Raw genomic sequence first — 25,174 nt, 5'->3', positions numbered from 1 at the left:
CCACGGAACTCGGGAATGCCTAACACCTTCTCCCGGGTTAACAGAATTCCTTATCCGGATTTCTGGTACGCAGACTATAATATAGAGTCATTATTTTCCTCGATTCGGGATTAAAATTGGTGACTTGGGACACCCTAAATCTCCCAAGTGGCGACTCTGAAATAATTAAACCAATCCCGTTTCGATTGTCCTTTAATTGGAAAAAACTCCCCTCGCGCCCCTCGGGCACGGAAAAAGGAGGTGTGACAGTTATTACAACAAGAAAGCAAAGGTCCGACCACTCAAAGTCGAGGGCTACGTACTCAAAGCCAAAACTCATGCGAGCAAAGACCCATCGGGAGGCAAGCTGGGAACAAACTGGGAAGATCCGTACAAAATCACAGCCAAAGCAAATAAGGGTTCATTCCAATTAGAGACAATGGAAGGAAAGCAATTACCAAACAATTGGAACATCAGCAACTTCAAATACTTCAACTTCTAAGGAAAGAAGTGTCCCCCAAGTCGTACTCTTTTTCCCTCACTTGAGTTTTATTCCCGTTAGAGTTTTCTCAAGGATATTTTTACCGAGGCAGCAAAGGGAACTCTTCGAGTCGAAGTATGCATGGGAAGGACTATTTTTTATCTTTCATTGCTCGACTCCTCTATACTTTCCAAGTCAAACAATGAAGGGACTGGGTACACTGGGATTGGGACTGGAATGCCAACCAATGCCCAAAATTTGTAAATATCCCCAATCATGTATCCAGAAGCAACAACGTAAAAGTAATAAGAAATTTACGATTATCAGAGCTCCTTTTGTGTTAAGGTTAAGTTTGACCCATCTCGAACAATACCTATCGGCCCTCAGTCATGACTTAATAAAAGGTTATGTTCGACCCAGATCGAACAACACCTATCGTCCCTCGGTCGCGAACAAATAATAAGGTTAAGTTCGACCCAGCTCGACAACACCTATCGGCTCTCGGCCGTAATTTAATAAAAGGTTAAGTTCCACCCAGCTCAAACAACACCCGTTGACCCTCGACCGCGATCTAATAAAAGGTTAAGTTTGACCCAGCTCGAACAATACCTATCGGCCCTCGGCCGCGATTTAATAAAAGGTTAAGCTCGACCCAACTTGAATGATACATATCAGCCCTCGACCGCGATTTAATAAAAGATATAGTTCGACCGAATACGAACTAAACCACTCGGTCCTCGACCACAACTTGGAAAAGGACCAAAATCAACCAAGTCCAAACAAACACCTATCAGCCTAACCTAAACAAAGAGGCTCACCCAATCTATATAAACAAAGGGCAGATACGACCCATAAATATTTGCCAACAATGCTACGGCCAGCTAGAAGACAACGACAATAGAAAAAGCAAAAATCAAAAAAATCAAACAACAAAAGCAGAGTACACAAGTGCAAAAACGAACAACAGGTATGGAGGAAAGCACAGAAAACAACTTAAAAATCCATATACAAAAAGAGAGTTCATTACTAAGGATCTTAAAGACACCGTCAAATTACACAAAAAAGTCTAAGAAAAATACTACTGGCCCTTGCCATAACGGTCCTATGCGACCTCACCAACTTGTCCCTAAACACCTTTACTGCCTTCGCCCTCAGGATAAGCAGTATCATACACAAGAGTTCTCCTCAAGCCGGTGCACACCCTCTTCCCCATCCTCCTCGTCAACTTGGCGCGTAGCGGGATCATAACTGCAAGCAACTCGAGCTTCACCAGCCTTAACCCAGTCATCCTTAAGGGCAGCCTCAGGAACGGAACCTGCTGCATGCAAATCCTGAAACACATCTAACCGGGCCTCAGTATGAATCCATTCTTCATATAACTCCCGAGGTACATTGGGAAAATCAGAAATGTTGGATGAGTAGGTCCGTGCAAGAAGATGAGCCCTCTCGGCTTCTAGAGCGGTCATTCGATCATGAAGGAAAGAGTTGTCTTTCTCCAGTTCCCTGATGCTCTCCTCGAGCCGGCCTTCCTTAGCTCTCACTGTCGACTGATTATTTTCTTGCTCGGCTCGAGAGTCCTATTCTCCAACTCGAGCATTTCCACATTCCTTCGAGCATCCAAACGAGAAGACTCCGCCTTCTCGAGCTCCTCCTGCTTCTCGGCAACCTCGCCACTGAGGGCCTCCAATTGGAACCGACACTTTTCGAGTTGCCTTCGTAATTCGACCACTTGAGCTTGAAGATCGTTACACTAGGCCTCCACGCCCTTGCTAACCTCATGTTTCTCATCCTTACTTTTCAATGTCCCCTCAAGGACACTAAACTTCTCGATGGCCTATACTATCTCATCGTCCCTCTTGTACAACTTGTCCCTCAGGGCCTGCAAGTCGCCACCCTTGCGAAACCGCTTACGAAGATCCCGATACTTGCCGCAATACTCAACATATTTATCTTTCAGTTTAACTAAAATCTCTTTATGCCTCTTCTTCGTCTGAGCACTCTCAATCTACAAATCACCATTTGCGAACCAAAAAAGAGAAGAAAAAGGTCGGAACAACGAATGCCCTGAATAACAGAAAAAAATTAGTATCACAAATACTTACCCTAAGAGCAAGGCCAACAATTCTCCTCGATAAAGCACCATCGTTTATTTCTTTAAGGGTCTTACCCTCAACTTTGGAACAAAGAGGACCGAGGGCAGGGACTACCTTCTCAGTGTTCACAAACAGATCACAATCCATAGGGATCGCGATAGTCCTCGTAGACCCCTCTAACCTGACTTCAAGCTAAGTAAGACCTTCTTCGATCATCCTCATCGACATCGGAACCTGACTCATCACCTTCTTTAGCGATGATTTTGCCCCTCTCGTCGATAACCAAGGAAATATCTGCGACCGTCGGAGAGGTCGATGCCTCCTCTAGCTGTGAAGGGTCAAGAACATCAGCAGTCGTCCCTTCAGTCTCCATCACCATAGAATGAAGAGATACATCTATATCGACTTTCACCGACCTTGAAGCCTTAAGACTCGACTCGACTCGACATCATCTCCAACAAAAATTATTGCCGTCTCATCAACAAAGTCTCATTCCGCCGCATCAATGACCAGGGTGACTTTGTTACCAGCATCCACAGACCTCCTCTTTTGAGGTTGGAGATCTCCATCACTGGGAAAAAGCTCATCATCCTCGTCGATGAGAGAATATAGAGGAGGAGTTTAAGTCTCAATGGCCGAAGATGAAGCAAAGGCGGAGACTGAAGGTGGAGTTAGAACAGAAACATGACCGGCCGTAGTTGGAGCAGGGGCAGAGACTAAAGGTGTAGTGGCCTTCCTCTTTTTAAACGAAGGCGCGAGAGCTCTCGGCCTCCTCGTAGACCCCTTGGCCAAAGCTAAATAAAAGTGGGAAAGGGAAAATTCAGCAAAGGTAACGGGCATGAACGATGAAATCAAGGCATTGATGGTAGGAAAAGAGTTACCTGTTGAGGGAGGAGACGGCCTAAATCTCTGGGAAAAGCTCAACCAATCGCAGGTATGAGGGAGAATTTGTCTAACCCAATCAGCAATGTGGGCTACCATCTGGAGAGGTCGAACAATAGCTATAGAAAGGAGAAAGCCGGTTAACCGACCCGCAAAAAGGAAAACATTAGAAACAAAGAGGTATGTGAGCTTATACGAGCACTTACGAGTAGGGTTCCAAGCCTCAGGGAAGTCTGCGGTGGTGGACACTACGTCTTCGATCCTGACAAAGAAGTAGTCAAGCCAGAAATACCGACTAGCTTTGTTGTCTATCCTCACCACCAAACATTTTCCCCCACGGTGGCGAAGATTTAGCAAGGTACCTCAGTAGAAATTAGGGGCGAAGAGATGGATCAGGTTGCACACTGTAATGTCAACGCCGACCAATTCAGTGAACTTCGTCAATATCTTGGCCACCTTAAAGATATAAGGGGTGAGCTGCACTGGGCATACGTTGTAGTATCGACACAAGTTTTCTATCAATGGCGGCAAGAGGAACGAATACCCAATTAAGAACGGGCATGCATAAAGGGGGCAGAAGCCGAGACGGTGAACCCGAACCTCGTCGTCGCTCGCGGATCAAGTCCACGTGACCAGGTAGGCCGAGTCTAACCATGAATTCAGTTAATCATTCAGTCGTCAAGCCTGATTTAAACCTCTCCATCACCATTTCCGGCACTTTTTGGAGGTCTGGTTTAGCATCAGGGCACCGAGGTACAATTTCCTCTATAGTAGGGAGGCTTTCCTCCTCAACGGCAGTCCCGCCATCTTCCCCTTGGTCTGGAAAAATGACATTTAGAGGAACGGAGTGGTCTTCCATATGTATATCTAATGGTGGGACAAATATTGTTGTAGAAAAAAAAATGGTAAAGCAAAGAAAACATCATAAAGTTACAAGGATTCTCCGAAAGGGATGAAGAAGAGGCTATGCTTAAGAAGTAGAAGGAGTTTGGAAAAGTTTCAAAATCAACAAACCATCCCCTATTTATAAGACTTAGGGGCACCAGAATCGAAATTGCAAGCCATGATTAGCATGAAGATCGAAACGATACAACCAATCAAGGGTCACACTTGAATCGGTGCAACACGTTGGGAAACAACATCATTATGATGCATGACATCATGGCATCACCTTTTCTCTTGGACCAGATGACTCCAATGAACTTCCCGGGAAATTCCAAGAATTCAAAATGTGCGGCCCTCAGAAAGCAACATTGTCCTGCCGCCACCATCACGACCTGTATAGCCAGCTCGATAAAGATAGATTACAAACGGCACTATCCATTTATCGACCTCGATCGCGAGGACGACTTCAATAAGAGGAGGGACTAACTGTATAGGCCAAAAAATATCTTTGATATGGGCAAGCCACGTCTGCATTATTATAGCTCTCATTGACCACCACGTGCTATTAGTGGTGTCCCCACATAGACTGACCTTTGGTTAAAGTAGCCTCAAAGCAATGAAGGAAGTAGTCGAAGAGTTAACAAAGAACAAGGTCGCGAAGTTACCATGGATCAAGGTCGAGGTCGAGCATCTTAGACGGGGTTATAACGACTAGTTCTAAGATAAGACATAAAAGAAAATATTCTAGTGGATATTCTCTACACATGTACTATCAGGGTTTTCTAGGAAAGAGTTTCCTATAAATAGAAAGAGATACAGTGACAAGGGACATAAGATATTCATTTGTAAAGAATACATTGATTTTGTAAGAGAGAATCTGGTCTTAATATATACAAAAACAACCTTTTTACGAAGATTCTTGTCTAGCATTTTCACCGGATCCAAGAACAACCTAAATTTTCAAAGGCTTAGCAATTATTCATCATTATCAGAAAGAATATCCACAAATCTCATCCCTTTTCGGGTGACTCACACATTTTATTGACCTAAATTCCATTTATTTCTATTTATGACTATTTAATGCCATATTCCATCTGGTGCCCCAAATATGCTTTTGATTGTTGTAAAGTAAGATTTTTTTTTAAAAAAAAATATTTCAGTAGAGGCAAAAACACTAGTAGATGATTTTTTTTATCTATTCAAGCTTTGACGGATAAGGTTATTTGATACTTATATTAGCTGAAGTGCGCATAATCGGGACTGAATACCTAAATTATTGAAAAAAGTAAAGTTAAGCTCTTTTTTTTTTAAAAAAAAAAAATTATCATCAAAAGTATAAAATTGACATTATTTTGCAATTACTACAGCCACGCATGTTTTCTTGATTTGGGAGTTGAATGTAGTCCTCTATAGACTCAATTTTAAAAATGTTTTAATTCCCCCATTTCCTTATTTATAAAAAAGCCTACTCCTTGCCTTTTGCTCTCACTCTTTTTCATTCATCTCTGAATCTTAATTAATATTCATTTTCCGACTATATTTCCGGCGAATAAACAACTCTGAATCTCTATACTTGTGTCCTCAGATCTGCAACAAAGTTAAAGAGAAAAAGCAAAGAGACCCTTTTGCAGAAAAAAAAAAACATTCAAATAATCAAAAGAGCTAGTATGGAATCTTTACCTATCTTTAGTCATTTCTTTATTTAATTCTTTTACTATTTTTAATCTTCATTGTTTTTTTTTTGTATAAAACATTCAAAAGCCTGCTAACTATGAAAAAAAATATATTTTGTTCACTGCATGCTTAAAGCTCTTTTTTAGTCTTTTGCTTCTCTTTTCTTTCGATGAAAGTTCTCTTTTTTTCCTTAAATTAAAGGTAGCGAGTGAGTGTGCAACTTCGTTTTCTGTATTCAGAGTTCATTTCCATTTGTTTAATCTTAATCACACATCTTATACATTCCCAATGCCCAAATTAAAATATTTCTTCCGTTTTAATTTATAGTTTGACTCGACATGAAATTTAATAATAAAAACTTTTTTAACTTCTGATTCTGAAATATGTTACATAAATTAAAATGTAAGGAATAAAAAACTTTTGTTTTATTTATGTGGCGTTCTTTCATTATTAGACATATGCATTTTGTTAATTCGTTCAAAGATCATCGTGCTATCATAAAAAAAATTAACTTTAAAATTTTTCTATTTACTCTTAATATATGTTCTTATGATATAAAAATATCATGATATATTTAAGACCGAAAGGTATTCTATAGATACTTTTCTAACTTCTTTTAATAACGAAGATATTTAGATCAATTTGTGCATAACTCAATTATTTTACTGAATACCTCCACTCTCTATAAATAAGATGCATATTTTTGGTATGTTTCCGAAGTCTTTTTTGGTTAAACTCGTGTTCAATCAAACCTCTCTGTAATAATATTTCTATATAATAATTATCTACTATAAAAAGTCAAGTTTTTCTCGAATCAATTTTTGTGTTATGTTAGAATGCACGGAAGAGGGTCAAAATACCCTTTTAGTATTGAATATTGTTTAAAATTACCCTCCATTAGACTATTAGCTCAAACGAACCCTTACCGCGCTCCTATTGATAAAAAATACCCTCCAGTTAAGTATTTGGTTTATCCGAATTTATTTTTATACTGACTCGACCCAATATCTGATACCCGATCCAAGGCATTAAACCCTAAAAATATCATTTTCTTCTTTTTTTTTCTTTCTCTTCGAGGTAACACCTACTAAAAAATATCGAAACAAATAAAATTGTTATAAAGAGATTTTACTTAAATATAAAAAACAGGGAGAGTATTATTTTACTACTTCCCAAAACTCTATTTATTCCCAAAACTCCTTCATTCCTTTTGCTTTTCTCGTCAACCAAAACACAGTTTCAAGACTCGCATTTTCCAGCAAAGTGGTTTCTATAAAAAGGTTTCGTTTTGCTCTTCTCTGCTTTCATAAAAAGATAATTTTGAACTGCTTTTGCTTGCTTTTTCTTGGTGTTTGTTCTTTTCTAAAAATTCAAATCTTGGACTATTTGGTTTCACTATTATATTCAAGCTTCTTCTACATTTTCTTCTAGTCATTTTATAAAGTGAAAAATTTCCAGCTTCTTATGTTGCTGTAGAAACAAAAATCTTCAAGTAGTTGCTGTAAGTTTTCAGTTCTCAACTATTCAAAGATCAAATTGACATTATTTATATTTTATATTTTTTTTACCTGTCTTATCTACTTCTTTCGTTTGATTTTACTGCCCCAACTGCTCCTTTTGCTTCAAAGTCAAAGTCTTTTTTTTTACCCATTTCATAAATTTTACTTCAGGTCAAATCTGCACATGATCTTCTCTACTATAATATGATGATTTGTTCAACCTATATGCACAGATAGTGAAGAATTTTCACACTATAATTATACTGTAAGATGTTATAGTATGTTATCTGTGTTATTTTGCTGATTACTGATCTGTTTATTATGGACGACTATATGTCATTAACATTTAAGTGATTAATTTTTTTCATAAAATTAATCAGTGTATAGAACTTAAGTTATTTTATATATTTTGAACAAATTCTGTAGTCCGTATCTAGAATAAATAAAATCATGTTATTTGTTTTTTTTTTGCAGAAGAAGGCTAATAAATTCAGTTAATGAATTAAGAGGAAACAAAAAGTCAAGGACATATATTCAAGCAGCAGGCTAAAGTTATAAGGATAACGTAAATCACAAGGTTTTGTTTCTATTTTTCTCTTTCTCTTTTATATTATTATAGTTATATTATTATTTTGTGATACGTGCATTTATTTTTGGTTGGATTTTAAGGGAATAGGGTCGGCTATGTGCAGACTTTTATAGAAGGGAGAGAGAGAGAGAGGAGTAAATGAGTCTAAAATAGAGTGTCTCTGTACATTCTCATCATTGCTGTTTCTGTTTTAGTCTCTTTTGGCCTTTAATTCTCAACCATATCTTATATCCTTGGGAATGAACAGAAGTAGAGAATTTACAGTATATTCTTTACTCTCTCTCTCTTCCTTTTTCTTCAACTTTTATTTTCTCTTTCTTTTGTTATTTTTTTGTATTTCAAAAGTGTCCGATCTTGAGTCGAGAATCTATCGAGAACAGTCTCTCAATCTTGATGCATAATATCTTCTTCAGATTCTACTCGTAAGATTTTACTGAATTTACTATTATTAACCTCCACTTCCAACCAAGAGATTATGAGTTCGAGTCTCCCCAAGAGCAAAGTGAGAAGTTCTTGGAGGGAAGGATGCCGGGGTCTATTTGGAAACAGACTCTCTACCTCAGGGTAGGGGTAACGTCTGCGTACACACTACCCTCCCTAGACCCCACTAAATAAAATTATACTGTGTTGTTATTGTTGTTGTTGTTGATTGTTATAACGTCGTATTTATTTTGGATTCCGACTATGTCAGATATATCGCATTAAAAAGTCTCAGTTTGAAATAAGATATTTCATATAGAAAATGACTTTACCGTACTCAAATTGGAAATCTCTAATTAAAAATAAAAAAATACTTATCATTTTACCATAATATTTGGTGGTTGTTTTTTTGTCATAGCATCAAGTGAGTTTTGACCCCACATACCAACATTTTTTTTTTTTTTGTCCATCACACGTGATGAGTAGTTAAAGAAAGTTAATAAATGTGACCTTTGCGTATGAGTCTTGATTTTTTGGTCGTGTGACCAAATCTTTTAAGCGTGCATTTATGGGTTATAGCCATGGCCAAGGTCACCCAACAACTCATAAAATATGACAATAATATTTTTTTTAAAAAGGTAGCTGAGCTTCACATGTCCATCGACGCTGAATAAATAGGAAGAAATTATCTAAGGATGACAATTTGAGACTAAACCCATTTGACTCGCTCAATCCGTTCAAGTTTGGAATGGTTATTGACCCATTCATTTGTTCAACTCAACCATTTTGACTCATCTATTTTAGCTCATCTAAAGTTGCTCTGATTTTTAGCCCAAATTGATTCATGAGTAATTTTACTAAAATATTTTAAAAATATTTTTTTTTGTTTGGTATATTATATATGACCATAATAAAAGAAAAAAAAATCTTATTTGATAATTAAACAATTTATAAGAAAATAATGCATATTAACTAAAGTTTGGTAAGAGTTGGGCGAGTTGGCTTATGATCCAAATTTTAGCCCAACTTAACCCAACTCATGTCAGCCCAAGTTACTGTTGGGCGGGTCAATGACCTGCACATTTTGACCCGCCTAAAATCAGCCCAACTCGCCCATTAAACACTCCTAAAATTATCTATTTTTCTTTATCTCAACTTGAACTTGAACCTAAGACCTTATAGTTCTCGCAAACATCTAAATTAGTGCTTAGAAATCAATGTATCTAGCCAATTAAGTCAAACTCTAGTACCTTCTCCTGTTACAAGTGGTGAATAATGTCTTCACAACAACCCTATGTATATATAGCAACATTTTTCTCTCATTTCTTTGTAACAGAAAAAGAAGTTCGAGTGGAAGTTGTAATAATTTTTTGCCATTTATCAAGTCTAGTTACTCTCAAAGTACACAAATATATAAACAAAATATTTAAGAAACTGAGAGCTAGAAATTTAATATAGTTGTGGTCACAGCTCTCAAAGTTCAACCACCAAAGCACCATAGGACCTTAGCCGAATAAACGGATTCAGGATTTCAAGAGGATGTGTGTATTATTGTGAAGAAATGTATCTAGAATTCACGTCTGAGGGTTTAGCTTTAGTATATTACTATGAACCCACTACACTTTTTAAAATTATAGGTTCAAAATGATATTCTTTTTGAAATTTTATTAATTTTCACATACATATCTACATTCCGTGCCGAAATCAAGACTGTTAAGAGTGGGATGTGAACCACCAATTTTATTCGTAGAGGTACAACCAATAATAATTGCACTATAGGAGTCTTTGAGCAAGAGTTCACCAACATATATTTAAGTAATTTGAAAAAATATAATATTATTATACATAATTTAGTAAGAGAAATATGAGTTCACATGAACCCATATCCATCAACCTGAATACGCCTTTGACCTTATTAGGCGGATTTGGTGGGTCTGGTTAGTACGAAAAAATTTTCTCGCACCTGATATTTGCACTAAAATTACGTAATGTTATAATGATTAAGGATAAATCAAGACTAGAACATATTTATTAAAAAGTCGTGTATATTATATTTATTAATTTGATGTAAATATTAAGTGCGACGTAGAGTGGGATTTGGTGGGTAGACTGTAGTGCTGTACAAGTGAATATATGCAAAGGGTATAGTAGAAAGAATAAACTTTGGGTTTGCAGTGCATGGTCATTATCAAAAAACAATTCTTTTATTGGTCAATGTGGATATTCATTGTTTCAAGAGCTGCCCACACTCCACAAGACACTGTTGTCCTATTTTATACAGACATTTTGGACTGTTTGGTTGGAATACTAAACTCCCCATCTTCTTCTTTTTTTCTTTTTTTTATTTGGAAAAATTATATACTATATTTCACTAATCCCAAAAAAGAGAATTAAGTAGGAAAAAAATTCCAAACAATAAGAAAAACAAAGCAAGCTTTGGAGATAGGGGTGTTCATAAAAATCCGAAAATTCGAACCAAATCGAAAACTAAATTAAATCGACCGAAAAAATCGATACTTTTTGGTTTGGTTTGGTTTTGGTTTTGAAATTTAAAAACCGATCAAATTTGGTTTGGTTTTGGTTTTAATAAAAAAAAACCGAACCAAACCGAATATAGGAGTAGCTATTTTAAATTTAGAATTACACCTATATATATGTATACTTTTATACAAAGTTTCAAAATTTTTATAGTAAATGTTAATCGTTTGCACTTTTAGTACAGTTCTTTACCTTTACATTCTAGTTTGATTGGTAGTTTTCTTTTGTTAAGTGTAAGAATCTATTTCATGTTAAAAATAATATATTTTTAATTGAGTCCTTAAATTATTCATCACTATTTGATTCAATTATCATCAATATATCTTGGTAAATAATAGATTTCTCAAAGGGCAATTGATTTGATAGTATTACGTTAAAACTGTGGTCGCTGAAATATGTATTTGGTAGTGTATGTTTTATATTTAAGAAAAAATCCGACAAATAACCGAAAAAACCGAATCGAGAAAAAACCGACTTAATTAGTTTGGTTTGGTTCTAGTATTTGAAAAACCGACTTAATTGGTTTGGTTTCTTTTTAGGAAAAAACTGATCCAAACCGAACCATGAACATCCTATTTGGAGGTATGCAAGCCCAATAAATAGAGGAAAAAGCAAAATGTGCAAAAATTATTAGTTTTAAATTTTAGTAGAAGCATAAATATTATCCCCTCTTCAATTCTAATATGAGTTATGTTGGTAAAATGTAAGGGGTTGTTTGGTTTGAGTACAATTTATGCTGGAATTAGTTATGCTGAAATTAATTATCCTGGTATTATTTCTAGTTAACTGTTTGGGATATTGTATTTAATCTTAGGATTGTCAATTTTACTGTTATATTTTGGGATAACTTATCTTGGGATTACTCAGGGGCGTATGTAGCGTATAGGTGACGGATTCAATTGAACCCATAATATTTTACGTGTATCATAAATTTATGTGTAAAATCTACTAAAACTGCAACAAATAGTAGATTTGAACTTGTAGCTTTTAATAATATAATAAGTTCAATGCTAAAACTTTTAAAGGCTGAACTCATAAGATTTAAATCCTGGATCCGCCTTTGGGATTATTGCCATCCTCTGACAGGTATAAGTTATTCCGGTATACCTTATCTCAGAATTTATCCCAATATTATTTTTATTTATCTATCGTACCAAATAACCTCTAATAAATACTCTACGAGACAATCGAGGTACGTATAAATTAACGAGAACTCTTGTTAAAAAAGTAGTGTCAAAAAGAAAGACGCAATTTAGGGTGTTTTTTCTTTCTCTCTTAGATTTTTTTTTAATTTTTTTTTTTTGAGAAACAGATAAATCACATAGTCAGATATTGGGCCCTGAGCCAACCACTTGGACCGTTATGGTGAAACCATTCTGTCAACCACCTATGATACATCTCTATCTTGCTTTCGATCCTTCAATTTGAATTTAATAACTGGAACACTATTCATTACCAAATGTTGTGGTAGGGTAATAATTTTTTTTTTATCTTTAATTAGAGGTTTCGAGTAGTCTTTGAAAGGTAGCTTTATCCCAAAGTAAGATTTCTCGGTATGAATCCAAATTAATTAGGCCCCATGTCAGGTTGCAAATACCACCATTACCACCTAACAACAAACCCTGTATAATTTTACATACATGGTTCAAGTTCCAAACACCTAAAAAAGCAGTTCGGTGTATTAAGCTTCCGCTATATGCGAGGTTCCGAAAAGGGCCGGTCCATAAAGGTTTATTGTAAGTAGTCTTACCCTGTATTTTTACAAGAGGCTGTTTTCACGGCTCGAACCCGTGACCTCCTAGTTACGTGACGACAACTCTACCAGTTACGCCAAGACTCTTGGTCACCAAGAGAGAAAAAAATACTAGTTAGAACAGTATTCACTCCTAGTGTTCTAAGTGTAATTATCTTCTGGTCTCTGCCAAATTGTTGAAAAATCCTTGGTTCCTAGGGATTTATTTTATTAGCAGCTGCATTTAGCATTAAATGCATTCTTGTACTATTGTCTTAGCTCACAGTCACTGGCTCCAGCTTTTGGGCTACATTATAAATTATAAACAAAAATTATAATCCACTAGTAATTCATTTGATTCTGATTATTTCAGCTACAATACACTATTGTATGCACCTATGGATGTAACTTATAAGCACTAATATACAGAGGCGGACCTATGTAGTAATTAGAGGGGTTGCCGGCAACCGGAGAGTTCGGCAAAATTTCTGTGTATATATGTATATGTCCTTAAAAATAGTAAAATATTAATAGTAGTACCCGATATATAAAGCAGATTTTAGTTGAATGCAAAAATGTATCCGCAACCTTCAAATTGTGGATCCGCTTCTGCCAATATATACACTAAAACAATTACATTATCAATGTACTATAATTTTTTTGTAGCATGTTAAATGCCTTATTTTCCAAATTTACTAATGCATTTTTTTTATACGTGAGAATCTCCTACCAAGTGGTGCATGGTTATATATTGGTGGATAGGCTCGCCCCTCTATCTTTCTTCACTTAAATACTATGTTTTTGTATGTGAATTTCACTTATTTTGAACTGTTATTTTTGATTATCTTTTAGATTAGCATAAAATTCTTTTACACTGGTTAAATCATTGATTAGAATGCAACAAGTTTTAATTTTTTTCTCATGGACTTTTCTTATATACACTTATAGGGTAAATATCCTTTACATAGTATAATTTAACATAATATAGCTAGTTAATTATCATTTTTACCTGTTAGTAACCTGATTATATAAATAAGTTAAAACTCTCTTTCCATTTATATAGCTCTCATATATAAGCTAAGCTATAGTAGCGGCTAAAGCGTAAAAATAGCACGATATAGCCAGTTTTCGGACTGGTTATTCAAAAATAGCCAGCGTTTACGAAGTCAAAAAAATAGCCACTATTTTGCTGCAACAGAGACCGGTCCAGCATAATATATTGGAGTTCGGTGCACCTGTATATGAACTTCCAGCATGTTATGGTGGAACTCCAACACACGGAAAGTTTCAGCATAATATACTGAAGATTCGAGCACTTGTGTATAAACTTCCAGCCAGGGGCGTACGCAGAATTTTGTGTCAGCGGTGTCGACATTTAAAGAAGTGATCAAGTGAACTAATTGCCGTAATGATATCATATAAAAAATTTGCAGCATACTTATCCTGGAACTCCAGTATAATATGCTGGAGTTCAAGTATACTTATGTTGGAACTCCAGCATAATATACTGACGTATTTTTCGGGTTTTGAACAGTGTTTTCGCTCAGATTTATCTTTACATGAAAAGTGGCTAAATTTCGATTACTTTTGAAACTGAGCTATTTTTGAACAACTAGTTGTAATTTGGCTATTTTTGAATTTCTCCGAGAAAATTAGAAGGGGGAAATCTAGCAGTCTTTAAATTTTGGTCACGGACCTCAATGAGATGGAACAGGTTAAAACTTAAAAACTAAAATATGGTGATATACATATAGGGGACCCTGTATTTTCTGTCACATTGATTATGACACTTCATTGAAGAAGTTTGTTAGCATTAAGTTGACAGACGATTTTGTCACAGAAGAAATTCTAATGGTTAATTAATTGGGTTTCATTTTTAGCCCGCGCCAGAAAGTATTTACATCTGGTAGCTGAAAAAGTGTATAAAATTTGTATAATTTTTGTATATAGCATACAAAATGTATATATATACAAAAAATATACAAATTTTATACATTTTTTCGGCTATTATTTTTATAGCGCCTATACAATATCATTTTTCCTAATTAATTTAGACTCTAACCGCCAAATTTATGTGACACTATTACTATTTTGGGAGTCAATAAATTTTTGCTTTGATTACAATTTCTCAAACTTTTGAAATATTTTGAATGATAGTATATTGAGTTATAGTACTTTTTAAGTAGTTTTAAAATATGTATATCTTATTCTAGAAAACTTGAATAATTGGTTACTCGAATTAATACTTAAATTTAAGTGTTTTGACCTTTGTATTCCGAATTCTTAAAATGGGACAGAGGTAGTATGTGTGTGTATGTGTGTTTAAGCTTTGTACATGGAAAGTGTTTCAGTATCTAAGACTATGAAGTTAAGTAGATCTATAATAATAGGTAATTTTTTAAGATTTAAGTTATGTACATTAATAGTGTAAAAAATAATTTTTACAGTACTATTAATGACTTTTAATGTGTGATAGCAAGTTATTTATCATTTTTATCATATTACCAATTAATTCTCATCAAAAGATTTATGTGAAATTAACTAATAAGTGAATAAATTGTGTAAATATTGTTTACACCAACATTATGATACTTAGACTCAATTATTTGTAACAAATCTGATATAGTAACTTGAAAATAGGGTAATAACTTGCTACAGTCAGTTAAATTACACAGATATTGTAAGAGTATATGTAATTTAAATCCCATATATATATATGTGTGTGTGTGTATGTGTCTTTAGAAGGGAACTTTGGAGCAACGATAAAGTTGTCTTTGTGTGACCTATAGGTCATGGATTCGAGACGTGGAAACAGCCACTAATGGTTGCATTTGGGTAGGCTGTCTACATCCCACTCCTTAGGGTGCGGCCTTTCACCGGACCCTGCGTGATGTCTTGTGCACGGGGCTACCTGCCCTATATATATGTCTCTGTTAAGGTCTATGTGGTTGCATATGTTGAATAGCTTTATCCCCTTATGCATGAGAATAGAGACTAATAAAGTGATCCATACATGTGTGTATTCTTGTACTTTTTGATGTCTACATATATCAGGTGTACTTTTGGTACTATTTATCTTTCTGAGGTGAATTCCAGTAGCTTCAATATTTTTTTTTTTGTGGGGTGTTTTTTTAATAAAGGAATCCTTTTGTTTTACTTGGGCCGTTGGTATTTGCATGGTTGCATGGGTCTGTTACTTTGGCTTTGAACCTTTTCAGCGAAAAAAACTGTATTGAAGACAAAATACTGTGAAGATTTGATTCTTTACTACTATTCTTTTTGCTTCTTTTTATCCCCTCAGATTCTTGGATTTACCCGTGAAAAATGTCATGCCAGTTAACTTTGTAGCAGTACTTTAATTATCTATTCATTGTCTTATTATGCAAAATTTTCCCTTTATCTCTATCCCCTTTTAATTCTTTAGCTTTCTTGAATTGTTATAATCTGAAACACTTTCATTCTATTTGTCATGTGAAGGGTCATAGTTGAAAAATCACAAAAAAATGCCTCAGTGGCAAATGAAAGATCCTGAGCAAAAGCATATGGTTTCAAGAACTCCATTAAAAGAGTCGTTGAATCAGAACGCGCAACCCCAAATTAGTGGAGAGCGTAGAATTGAAGAAGTCAAGAGAAATAATAATGCGGGGAGGAGAAGGAGCAGGAGGAAAGGAAAAGGGATATTAGTCGAAAAAATGCAGGATATAAATGATTCTCAGACTAGTACCCCTTGTTCTGCTTCATCATCCGAAAGAAGTCTCGTGTTTCCTCATAGGCCGGGATATGGCCAACTCGGTACTAAGTGTATGGTAAAAGCCAACCATTTCATTGCTGAATTATCAGAAAGGAGCTTAAGCCAATATAGCGTAAGACGTTACTTCTTGGCGCCTAAATTAATTGGTAATGCTTTGGCAATGGCTTGAAATTCTGATCCTTTGATGATTTTCGGGTGCAGGTAAAAATTACTCCGGAAGTTAAATGTACAAGATTGAACAAGGCTGTTATGGCTGAGTTGGTAAAACTTCATAAAGATTCCGACTTGGGTAAAAGAATTCCCGTTTTTGATGGAAGAAGAACACTTTATACAGCAGGGTTGCTTCCCTTTAACGCAAAAGATTTCAGCATCGTTCTTGCTGATGATGACGAATGGATAGGAATCACAAAGTACCTGTCTAGTTCAACCTTTTGTTCTGTTTATATTTTGATTAATACTTGTCATTTTATTCAAATGAGATTTGATATCTTGATAATTGTTCCAGGGAGCGTACGTTTACTGTTACAATCAAGTTCATGTCACAAGCAAACTTGCTTCCGCTACGCGAACTTCTTTCTGGGAAGCAAGTTGACAGTCCTCCACAAGCACTTAAAATTATTGATATTGTGCTCCGGGAGCTCGCTTCTCAAAGGTGAATTTCATTGTCTGTTCTCTATAGCCACGGTATATTATTACAAGCTAAATCAAGTTATCTACAATTATTTAGTTTTTCTCGTGTTCGTTTAGGTACATATCAGTTGGGAGATTTTTCTATTCTCCTAATATTAAGAAGCCACAGACACTAGGTAATGGCTTACAGTCTTGGAGGGGTTTCTACCAGAGCATAAAACCTACTCAAATGGGATTGTCACTTAATATTGGTAGGACAATCGTATTATTCTGTAAAAATTGAATTTCGCCAACTTGATATGATGGTATGTGTGTGTGATTACAATTTAATGTCTTGTATTTGTCGAACAGATATGTCAACAACAGCTTTCATTGAACCACTCCCAGTTGTTGAATTTGTTGCTCAAGTTTTGGGAAAAGATGTTAGTTCAAGGCCACTGTCCGATGCAGATCGAGTAAAGGTACAGATACACAAATGAATTAAATTAATTGTCCTTTAACTTTCTTGAAAACATCAACCATAAGGCAGCATATGTTTAGAGTCTAGAAACGCGTTCTTTCCAAGATCATTGCAGATTATTCATTTATTCTCAATGCTTCTCTTAAGATCTACCTTCGCGAGGTAGGGGTAAGATCTGCATACACACTACCCTCCCCAGACCCCACTATGTAGGATTACACTGGGTTTGTTGTTGTTGCTGTTTCTCTCTTAAGGCTTTTAATTGCTAATATTACATTGATAGAAGAAGCACTGCAGAATAAGTTTTGTGTCAAAACTCTTCCTAGTCATTTTTGGTTTTGTTTTGTTCTATCCCATTTTCTTACTACAGTAGTCTCTTTGGTTTTTGATTGATTATGTGGAATGCCATCATAAAGAGTGCCAACATGGATGCAAAATCCAGTAAAATATAAAATTCTGCTCTCCGGTCTTGATTACAGTTGAGATATCATCCAATATGATAATATAGGCTTCTTTAAAGAAGTTTCCGGTATCTGCAACATGGGATGACAAATAGTCGACTGAGATACCCTATATCGGTTGCTAAAGTTTTGGTTTTCAACTTGTTGCTGATAAGTGATAATGTAGTTTCGTTAATGCTACTGAGTATTTCGTTCATTCTAGTAGTGCTGCAAGTGTATTGTACTTAGAAGTTTGCACTACAAGTGTATACCCTCCCACGTAATTTATAATCTTGTTTATATGCAAGAAGTTATGCACCATCTGTTTCTCTAAGCAGAAAATCTTACTGTCTCCTTGGAATAATTCCTATCCTCGAGATCTTGATACCCTTAATGCCAAAACCTATTGCTTTAGATAAAAGCTGATCGATTGTTTGTGCTTTAATCAGGTTAAGAAGGCTCTCAGAGGTGTCAAAGTTGAAGTTACACATAGGGGAAATATTCGAAGGAAATACCGAATTTCTGGGTTGACATCACAGCCAACAAGAGAGCTAATGTACTTCTAGTTTCATATAGCTTCACTTTTGTTTTTATTTTTTTGCACTTTTTCTTGATCGTAATGCTTTACTTTCTTATGTTCATTACAGTTTTCCAGTTGATGAAGAAAAGAACATGAAATCGGTCATCGAGTATTTCCAAGAGGTGTACGGATTTACCATTCAGTATCCTCATTTACCTTGTCTCCTCGTGGGAAGCCAAAAGAAAGTAAATTACTTACCGATGGAGGTAAACATGCGGAAAAACTTCAAGATTCAACTCACTTTAATCTCAAGCGAAAAGTTTTCCAAATAACGATTGCTATTAATAGGCTTGTAAGATTCTTGAGGGACAAAGATACACCAAAAGGCTGGATGAGAAACAGATCACATCACTATTAAAATCGTCATGCCAACGACCACGAGAACAAGAAATGGATATTTTGCAGGTTTGTCGATTCATTTCCATGAAAACATAATATGTAGATATATACATTTTTAATCCAATTTTTGGAATGCATTTGGCTTTCTTGTAATAGACACAAGGTTAGTAGGTGATTGCTTTATTTTATATCATCACAAATCGTCTATAAATTTGATAAGATTATGATCATTTTCTCCCCTGAAATTACTTCTTGTAAGCTCTTTCTTTCTAAATCATTGGCTTTTGTGTTAATATATTGAACTAAAAGGTGTCTGCTATATGTCCAGACCATTCGCCAGAACGGATACAAACACGATCCTATAGCAAAGGAGTTTGGCATAAGCATTGATGATAAGCTTGCAACAGTTGAAGCTCGAGTTCTCCCAGCCCCGTGGGTAACGACTGATATACCTGAACTTTTATGACTCGGTTTTATAATCACCAAGAGATTATTCATTTGTTTTTTTGTCTTTGTTAGTTGAAGTACAATGATTCAGGGAAGGAAAAGGAATGTCATCCACAGCTAGGTCAGTGGAACATGGTAAATAAGGTAATAAAATCCTGGTGAAATATCCATGCTTAAGATCCTTTAGTTGTCGTATTTAGTATTTGAGGAATGATTAAATTTGAACATATTGACTTCATCATACAGAAAGTAATTAACGGAAGTACTGTAAACCATTGGGCTTGCATCAACTTCTCATGTAATGTCCAAGAAAATGCGGCCCGTGGATTTTGTCATCAGCTTGCCCAGATGTGCCAAGTTTCTGGAATGGTAAATATTTCTGATTTGAACATCTTTTAGCTGCAGTAGGTTTTATTTCTTTCTTTTCTTGTACTGTTTTAGCTCATTATCATGGAAACAAGTTCGCGCTATACTCTACAGATTTGTCGGAGCCTAAGCATACTGTCCAAATGGTATTGATTGTTGACGTTTCATTTCAGGAATTTAATTGTGAGCCAGTGGTACCGATTTATAGTGCAAGACCGGATCAAGCAAAGAAGGCACTGAGTTATGTATATAACGCTGCTGCAAACAAACTTGGAGGAAAAGAATTGGAGTTGCTAATTGCCATTCTTCCTGACAACAATGGTTCTTTGTATGGTATGTCCCAAGCTTTGTTAAATCTTCTATAATGGTGATAACGGTCGAACATGTTGGAAAAAATTCTTCCGCTTGATAGATCTGGAATATAAGTCGTCTATATATTTATGAATATCGTTAACACATTGATCATGATGGTCAATTGGAAACAGCCTCTCTACCTTCAAGGTAGGTGTAAGGTCTGCGTACAGACTACCCTCCCCGTACCCTATTTATGGGATTACACTGGGTTTTTTGTTGTTGTTAACACATTGATCATCAATGTTTAGGTTCTCTGAAGAAAATTTGTGAGACAGATTTGGGGCTGATTTCTCAGTGTTGTCTTACAAAGCATGTATTAAAGATTAGCAAGCAATACCTGTCAAATGTATCGCTGAAAATCAATGTGAAGGTATGAAGTAAATGACCAAACTACTGCTAGCAATTCAATACGCTGAGACAATTATAATCCATTTCTTATGCTGTACTCCTTGTGCGCTGTAGATGGGAGGAAGAAATACTGTGCTTTTAGATGCTTTGAGGTGGAAAATTCCACTTGTCAGTGATATTCCAACTATTATATTTGGTGCGGACGTGACTCATCCAGAATCGGGAGAGGATTGTAGTCCATCAATTGCAGCTGTGAGCGTCTTTTTTTTTAAAAATATAATTGCTAGAACTTTTTCAAGTGGTTAAATTTGATATCTAATTTTCTTGATTCAGGTTGTAGCATCACAAGATTGGCCGGAAGTTACTAAATATGCAGGTTTGGTATGTGCTCAGCCTCATAGACAAGAACTCATTCAGGATCTTTATCGGACCTGGCAAGATCCTCAACGGGGAACAATGTCCGGAGGGATGATTAGGTGCATATAATGCTTAATATCGTCACTTAAATCTTGTGAAATGTAAACATTCAGTTAAATCAAATGCACTGACATTTTTATTTTTGCCATTTTCCAGAGAACTTTTGTTGGCATTCAAGAAAGCCACAGGACAAAAACCACTGAGAATAATATTCTACAGGTACAATCAAGTGACAATTTCTCGATCAGTTCATTCGATACGAACAAGTGGATATTGCTGTGAATTACATTGTCTTTCAATTTTATGTAGGGATGGTGTCAGTGATGGACAGTTTTATCAGGTCCTACTTTATGAACTCGATGCAATTCGTAAGGTATGCGAGTGTTGGCGTTATTCTTATATAATTTTCAGTTCTGTGTTTGTCTAGTTCACTCATTCTTTGCAATACACAGGCTTGTGCATCTCTTGAACCAGGTTACCAACCTCCAGTAACGTTCATAGTTGTCCAAAAACGTCACCACACACGACTTTTGCCAAACAATCACAATGATAGAAATCATACTGACAGAAGTGGAAACATCCTACCTGGTACAACTCTACTCTTCTTACCCTGACATTGTGCTTAAACTTTTTGAAAAAGTTCACATTACGAAATGGGAGAATTTCTCCGACTGGTAATTAGATGCTCGATAGCCTAAGTGAGGTTTGCGAACGTTGGTAGTTAATATGCTGACCAATTTTCCTTTCTGACTTGGGTATGTGTTATTTCTCTTGTTGCTTGACTTAAAATCACCAAATGCAGGTACTGTGGTTGATACTAAAATTTGTCATCCCACTGAATTTGATTTTTACTTATGTAGTCATGCTGGAATTCAGGTGAAGTGCTAATCAATTTGCTTTAGTTTAATTTTGGATTTCTAAAGTACCTCATTTGCTTAGTATGTAGTCAGTATTGGATTTCTAGAAAAGGGCAGCCTTGTGCACGAAGCATCCAGCGTTCATGCAGGGGCCGGGGAAGGGCCACACCTTAAGGGGGCGTGATGTCGGCAGCGTACCCTAATGCAAGCATCCGTGGCTGATTCCACGGCTCGAACCCGTGACTTATAAGTCGCACAAAGACAACTTTACCGTTGCTCCAAGGCTCCTCTTCTAATATTTGATTTCTGACGTACTCATATTTCGTACCAACTGGTAAAGTTGCTGCCATGTGACTAGGAGGTCACGGGTTCGAGCTGTGAAAAGAGCCTCTTGCAGAAATGCAGGGTAAGGCCGCGTATAATAAATCCTTGTGGTCCGGCCCTTCCCTGAAACCCGCATATAGCGGGAGCTTAGTGCACTGGGCTGCCCTTTTCATATTTCGTACCAGGTCATACCATAAGATAGCTCGTTAGCGATACAACTCGTTATTTGGAAGAAAGCTCAACAAGAATTTACAATGTTGGATTTGCAGGGAACTAGTCGTCCTGCACACTATCATGTTCTCTGGGATGAAAACAATTTTACTGCAGATGAAATGCAGTCTTTGACTAACAACCTTTGCTATACGTAAGGAATCTTAATTCTCAACATTTATCCTTTTCGAAAGTTGCTTTTGATATCTATTTTTGGGAAGTTCCTTAGTGACTGTTGGATTAATTGCAGATATGCTCGATGCACTCGATCTGTTTCTGTAGGTAAATTTCTAATACTCTCTCCTAAGAGAATTAGAGAGCTTAGATTCCATAGGCTTGTTGTAGTTGTATGAGCTTAATCCTTGTGCTGAAATTGATAATAAGCTCGTTCTCGCATAACTTACATTAGTTTTGTTCTGGATTCAGTTCCTCCGGCATATTATGCTCATTTGGCAGCCTACAGAGCACGTTGCTACGTAGAACCTGACTCGCATGGCAATGGTTCAAAGCGTAGCACACGTACAACGAATGGTTCTGTCAACGTCCGTCCTCTACCAGCATTGAAAGAGAAGGTGAAGAATGTGATGTTCTATTGCTAGCGTTAATGTTAAGTTAACTACATGTATGAAATTAGGATAGGGATCTAATCATGAACTAATGCTATGTTTATAAGAAATTAGGATAGTTAATGTTAATGTTGCAATAGGAAATTTTGTGAACTAGAGGTCTTCTCTCTGTGTAATACATGTATAATGCCTAGTTAAAATTTTGGAATCAGATGAATAGTTTCACTTGGAGATATTTGCAGTTAAATCAGAGCTTTAATGTGGTACGTAGTTACTTTTTTTTTTTTTTAAAACTTTACATAGCGGTGTTCAGTGAGGATTCATATAGTCGACCCTAACTTGTTCGGGACTGAGACGTAGTTATTTATATAACAGTCGTGTTTGGGTTAGCTTGCGTACACCTCAATTATTCTATTGCGTACTTGCTACTTTTCACCACCACAAGCACCAAGTAACTGTGGACACTCGTAGTGGCGGAGCAACATTGAACCAAGGGGTGTCCTTCACCGGAAAATTACACTATATTGCTAGATAATTTTTTTATTTTATGTATATTTGCTATACGGTGACTCTCTTTGACTTTTCGATGTATCTAATTATTTATATTTTGATACTCCTTGATGAAAATTCTGGCTCCGCCACTGTACACTCAGGACAAGTATTAAAATATTGCTTGAGATATATGTCATACAATTAATACCCTAAGACTTCCACATAGATGTCACTATTGACTGTTCTACAGTAATAATTTAAATATTGTGAAAAAATAAAAAGAAGATACATCTAATAATTTAGTGATCTCAGAAATCCTAATAACACCTTGATGTAAACCTCAGCCGCAAAATGTTTCAACCCATATATAAACCTATATATATTCCTACTTAATTAGGAGTAAAACCTAGGTTCATACTTCTTCCTCATGTATGGATTAGACATTATGAGTTCTATCAAACAGCATGCGTCTACACTAAATCTGTTACTTCCAAGAATTTCCGATGAATATCATGCAGCTGGAGCATAATCATAATCGCCATCATCGTCTCCTTCCAAGGATGCAGCAGGAGCATAGTCATAGTCTCCATCATCATCTCCTTCTAAGCATGCGGCTGGAGCATAATCATACCCATCATCTCCATCATCATCTCCATCTAAACACGATTTTCTCTTCTCGAACCTAATAATCTTGAAAATACAAGACATTATATCTTTCTTCTTAATTGGACTATTGGAATATGGAAATATGAGATATTGGGTGTTGTATCTCTTTGATAAGATGTGAAAATTGTTTTTTTTTTTGTAGTTTGTATGATTGGTGAAGAAACCATTTGCTTATATAAAGGTAAGAGCCAACTCTGGACTCATTTTGACTGAGTTTGGCACGTTAGGAAGTGTGTAATGTTAGCTGAAGAATGTGCAGAGCCATAAGCTTGGCTGCAATTTTAGGTGCCACATCCAAAATTCACTTTACATGTCATTATGTATGATTAGTGTTGAAAGGTGAATGCCAGAATTTAAAATTTATAGTTTTTAAATTTGACATCAGATCTATAGCGCATCTAGATTTACAATTACATATTTATACATATTTAATGAATTTTCTATATAAATACAAAATTTAAGCAAAAACTACTGAATTCGTCCGAACACGTACATACCCTCTAGCTCCGCCCCATAGTGTTAAAGATTATTCTCCATCCTAGTGGTGGACATAGAATCTCTGTCTCTCTATAACTTTTTGGGTGGGTTTTCAGTATAAACCATCAAAATGCAAAAAATTCATTAGCTTTCACTTTTCATAAACTAATCTGTTAGCCACATGCAATTGTCTATATTTGGTGTTTCAACCTTTTACCAAAAAAAGATGGAACGTGTGCATAAATGACCCAAAGCAAATATTAGTACGTGGAAACGTGTGCATGACACGTGGAAGTGTGTATTGTCTATGTGAATGCTGATTTGCTTAGTTGGCATGCCACCTAGGCGAATATATGTTGACTACATTAATGTCGAGTTACATGTTCTTTTGACCAGAAATATTGTGAAAATGTCGACATTCCTTTTTGTGCATGAGTTCTCAAGTATATGTATCCGACATAAGAGTGGTTGACTACACTCGTGAACCAAGAATTTCACGAAGCATATTCTCCATGAAAACACACACACACACACACACATATATATATATATATATATATATACATATATATATATATGTATATGCATTACATATATATATATATATATGTATATGTATATGTATATGTATATATATATATATATATGTATATATATATATATGTATGTATTCTGCCC

General features: G+C 35.9%; 1 protein-coding gene across 2 annotated transcripts; it reads left to right on the top strand.

Annotated features, from left to right (window-relative positions):
* Positions 1-7,132: 7,132 nt before the first annotated feature.
* On the top strand, positions 7,133-23,125 carry LOC107829827 (protein argonaute PNH1-like). Of its 2 annotated transcripts, XM_075220106.1 has the most exons (25): positions 7,133-7,274; positions 7,665-7,758; positions 7,968-8,070; positions 16,250-16,635; positions 16,725-16,933; positions 17,029-17,175; positions 17,271-17,404; positions 17,505-17,614; positions 18,503-18,609; positions 18,701-18,839; positions 18,922-19,038; positions 19,301-19,408; positions 19,492-19,563; positions 19,666-19,788; positions 19,959-20,118; positions 20,388-20,509; positions 20,602-20,739; positions 20,821-20,963; positions 21,061-21,123; positions 21,214-21,277; positions 21,357-21,492; positions 21,707-21,780; positions 22,355-22,449; positions 22,546-22,577; positions 22,722-23,125. In XM_075220106.1, the coding sequence occupies exons 4-25, from the start codon at positions 16,276-16,278 to the stop codon at positions 22,892-22,894; spliced, it is 2,826 nt and encodes a 941-aa protein (XP_075076207.1). In that variant the 5' UTR covers positions 7,133-7,274; positions 7,665-7,758; positions 7,968-8,070; positions 16,250-16,275; the 3' UTR covers positions 22,895-23,125. The 2 variants fall into 2 exon arrangements, with proteins under 2 accessions (XP_075076207.1, XP_016512776.1); XM_016657290.2 differs by lacking the exon at positions 7,665-7,758 and having other exon boundaries at positions 7,154-7,274.
* Positions 23,126-25,174: the final 2,049 nt, after the last annotated feature.

Source organism: Nicotiana tabacum, chromosome 8 (genome assembly GCF_000715075.1).
Source record: "Nicotiana tabacum cultivar K326 chromosome 8, ASM71507v2, whole genome shotgun sequence".
NCBI lineage: Eukaryota > Viridiplantae > Streptophyta > Magnoliopsida > Solanales > Solanaceae > Nicotiana > Nicotiana tabacum.
This window is presented reverse-complemented; position numbering and strand designations above follow the sequence as displayed.

What these genes read in the sequence shown, in the direction of transcription:
- LOC107829827 (XM_075220106.1), top strand. Translation starts at nt 16,276, where the DNA reads ATGCCTCAGTGGCAAATGAAAGATCCTGAGCAAAAGCATATGGTTTCA. An exon ending in CGCTGAAAATCAATGTGAAG is followed by an intron (nt 20,510 to 20,601) that starts GTATGAAGTAAA and finishes TGTGCGCTGTAG; the next exon opens with ATGGGAGGAAGAAATACTGT. An exon ending in CTGAGAATAATATTCTACAG is followed by an intron (nt 21,124 to 21,213) that starts GTACAATCAAGT and finishes AATTTTATGTAG; the next exon opens with GGATGGTGTCAGTGATGGAC.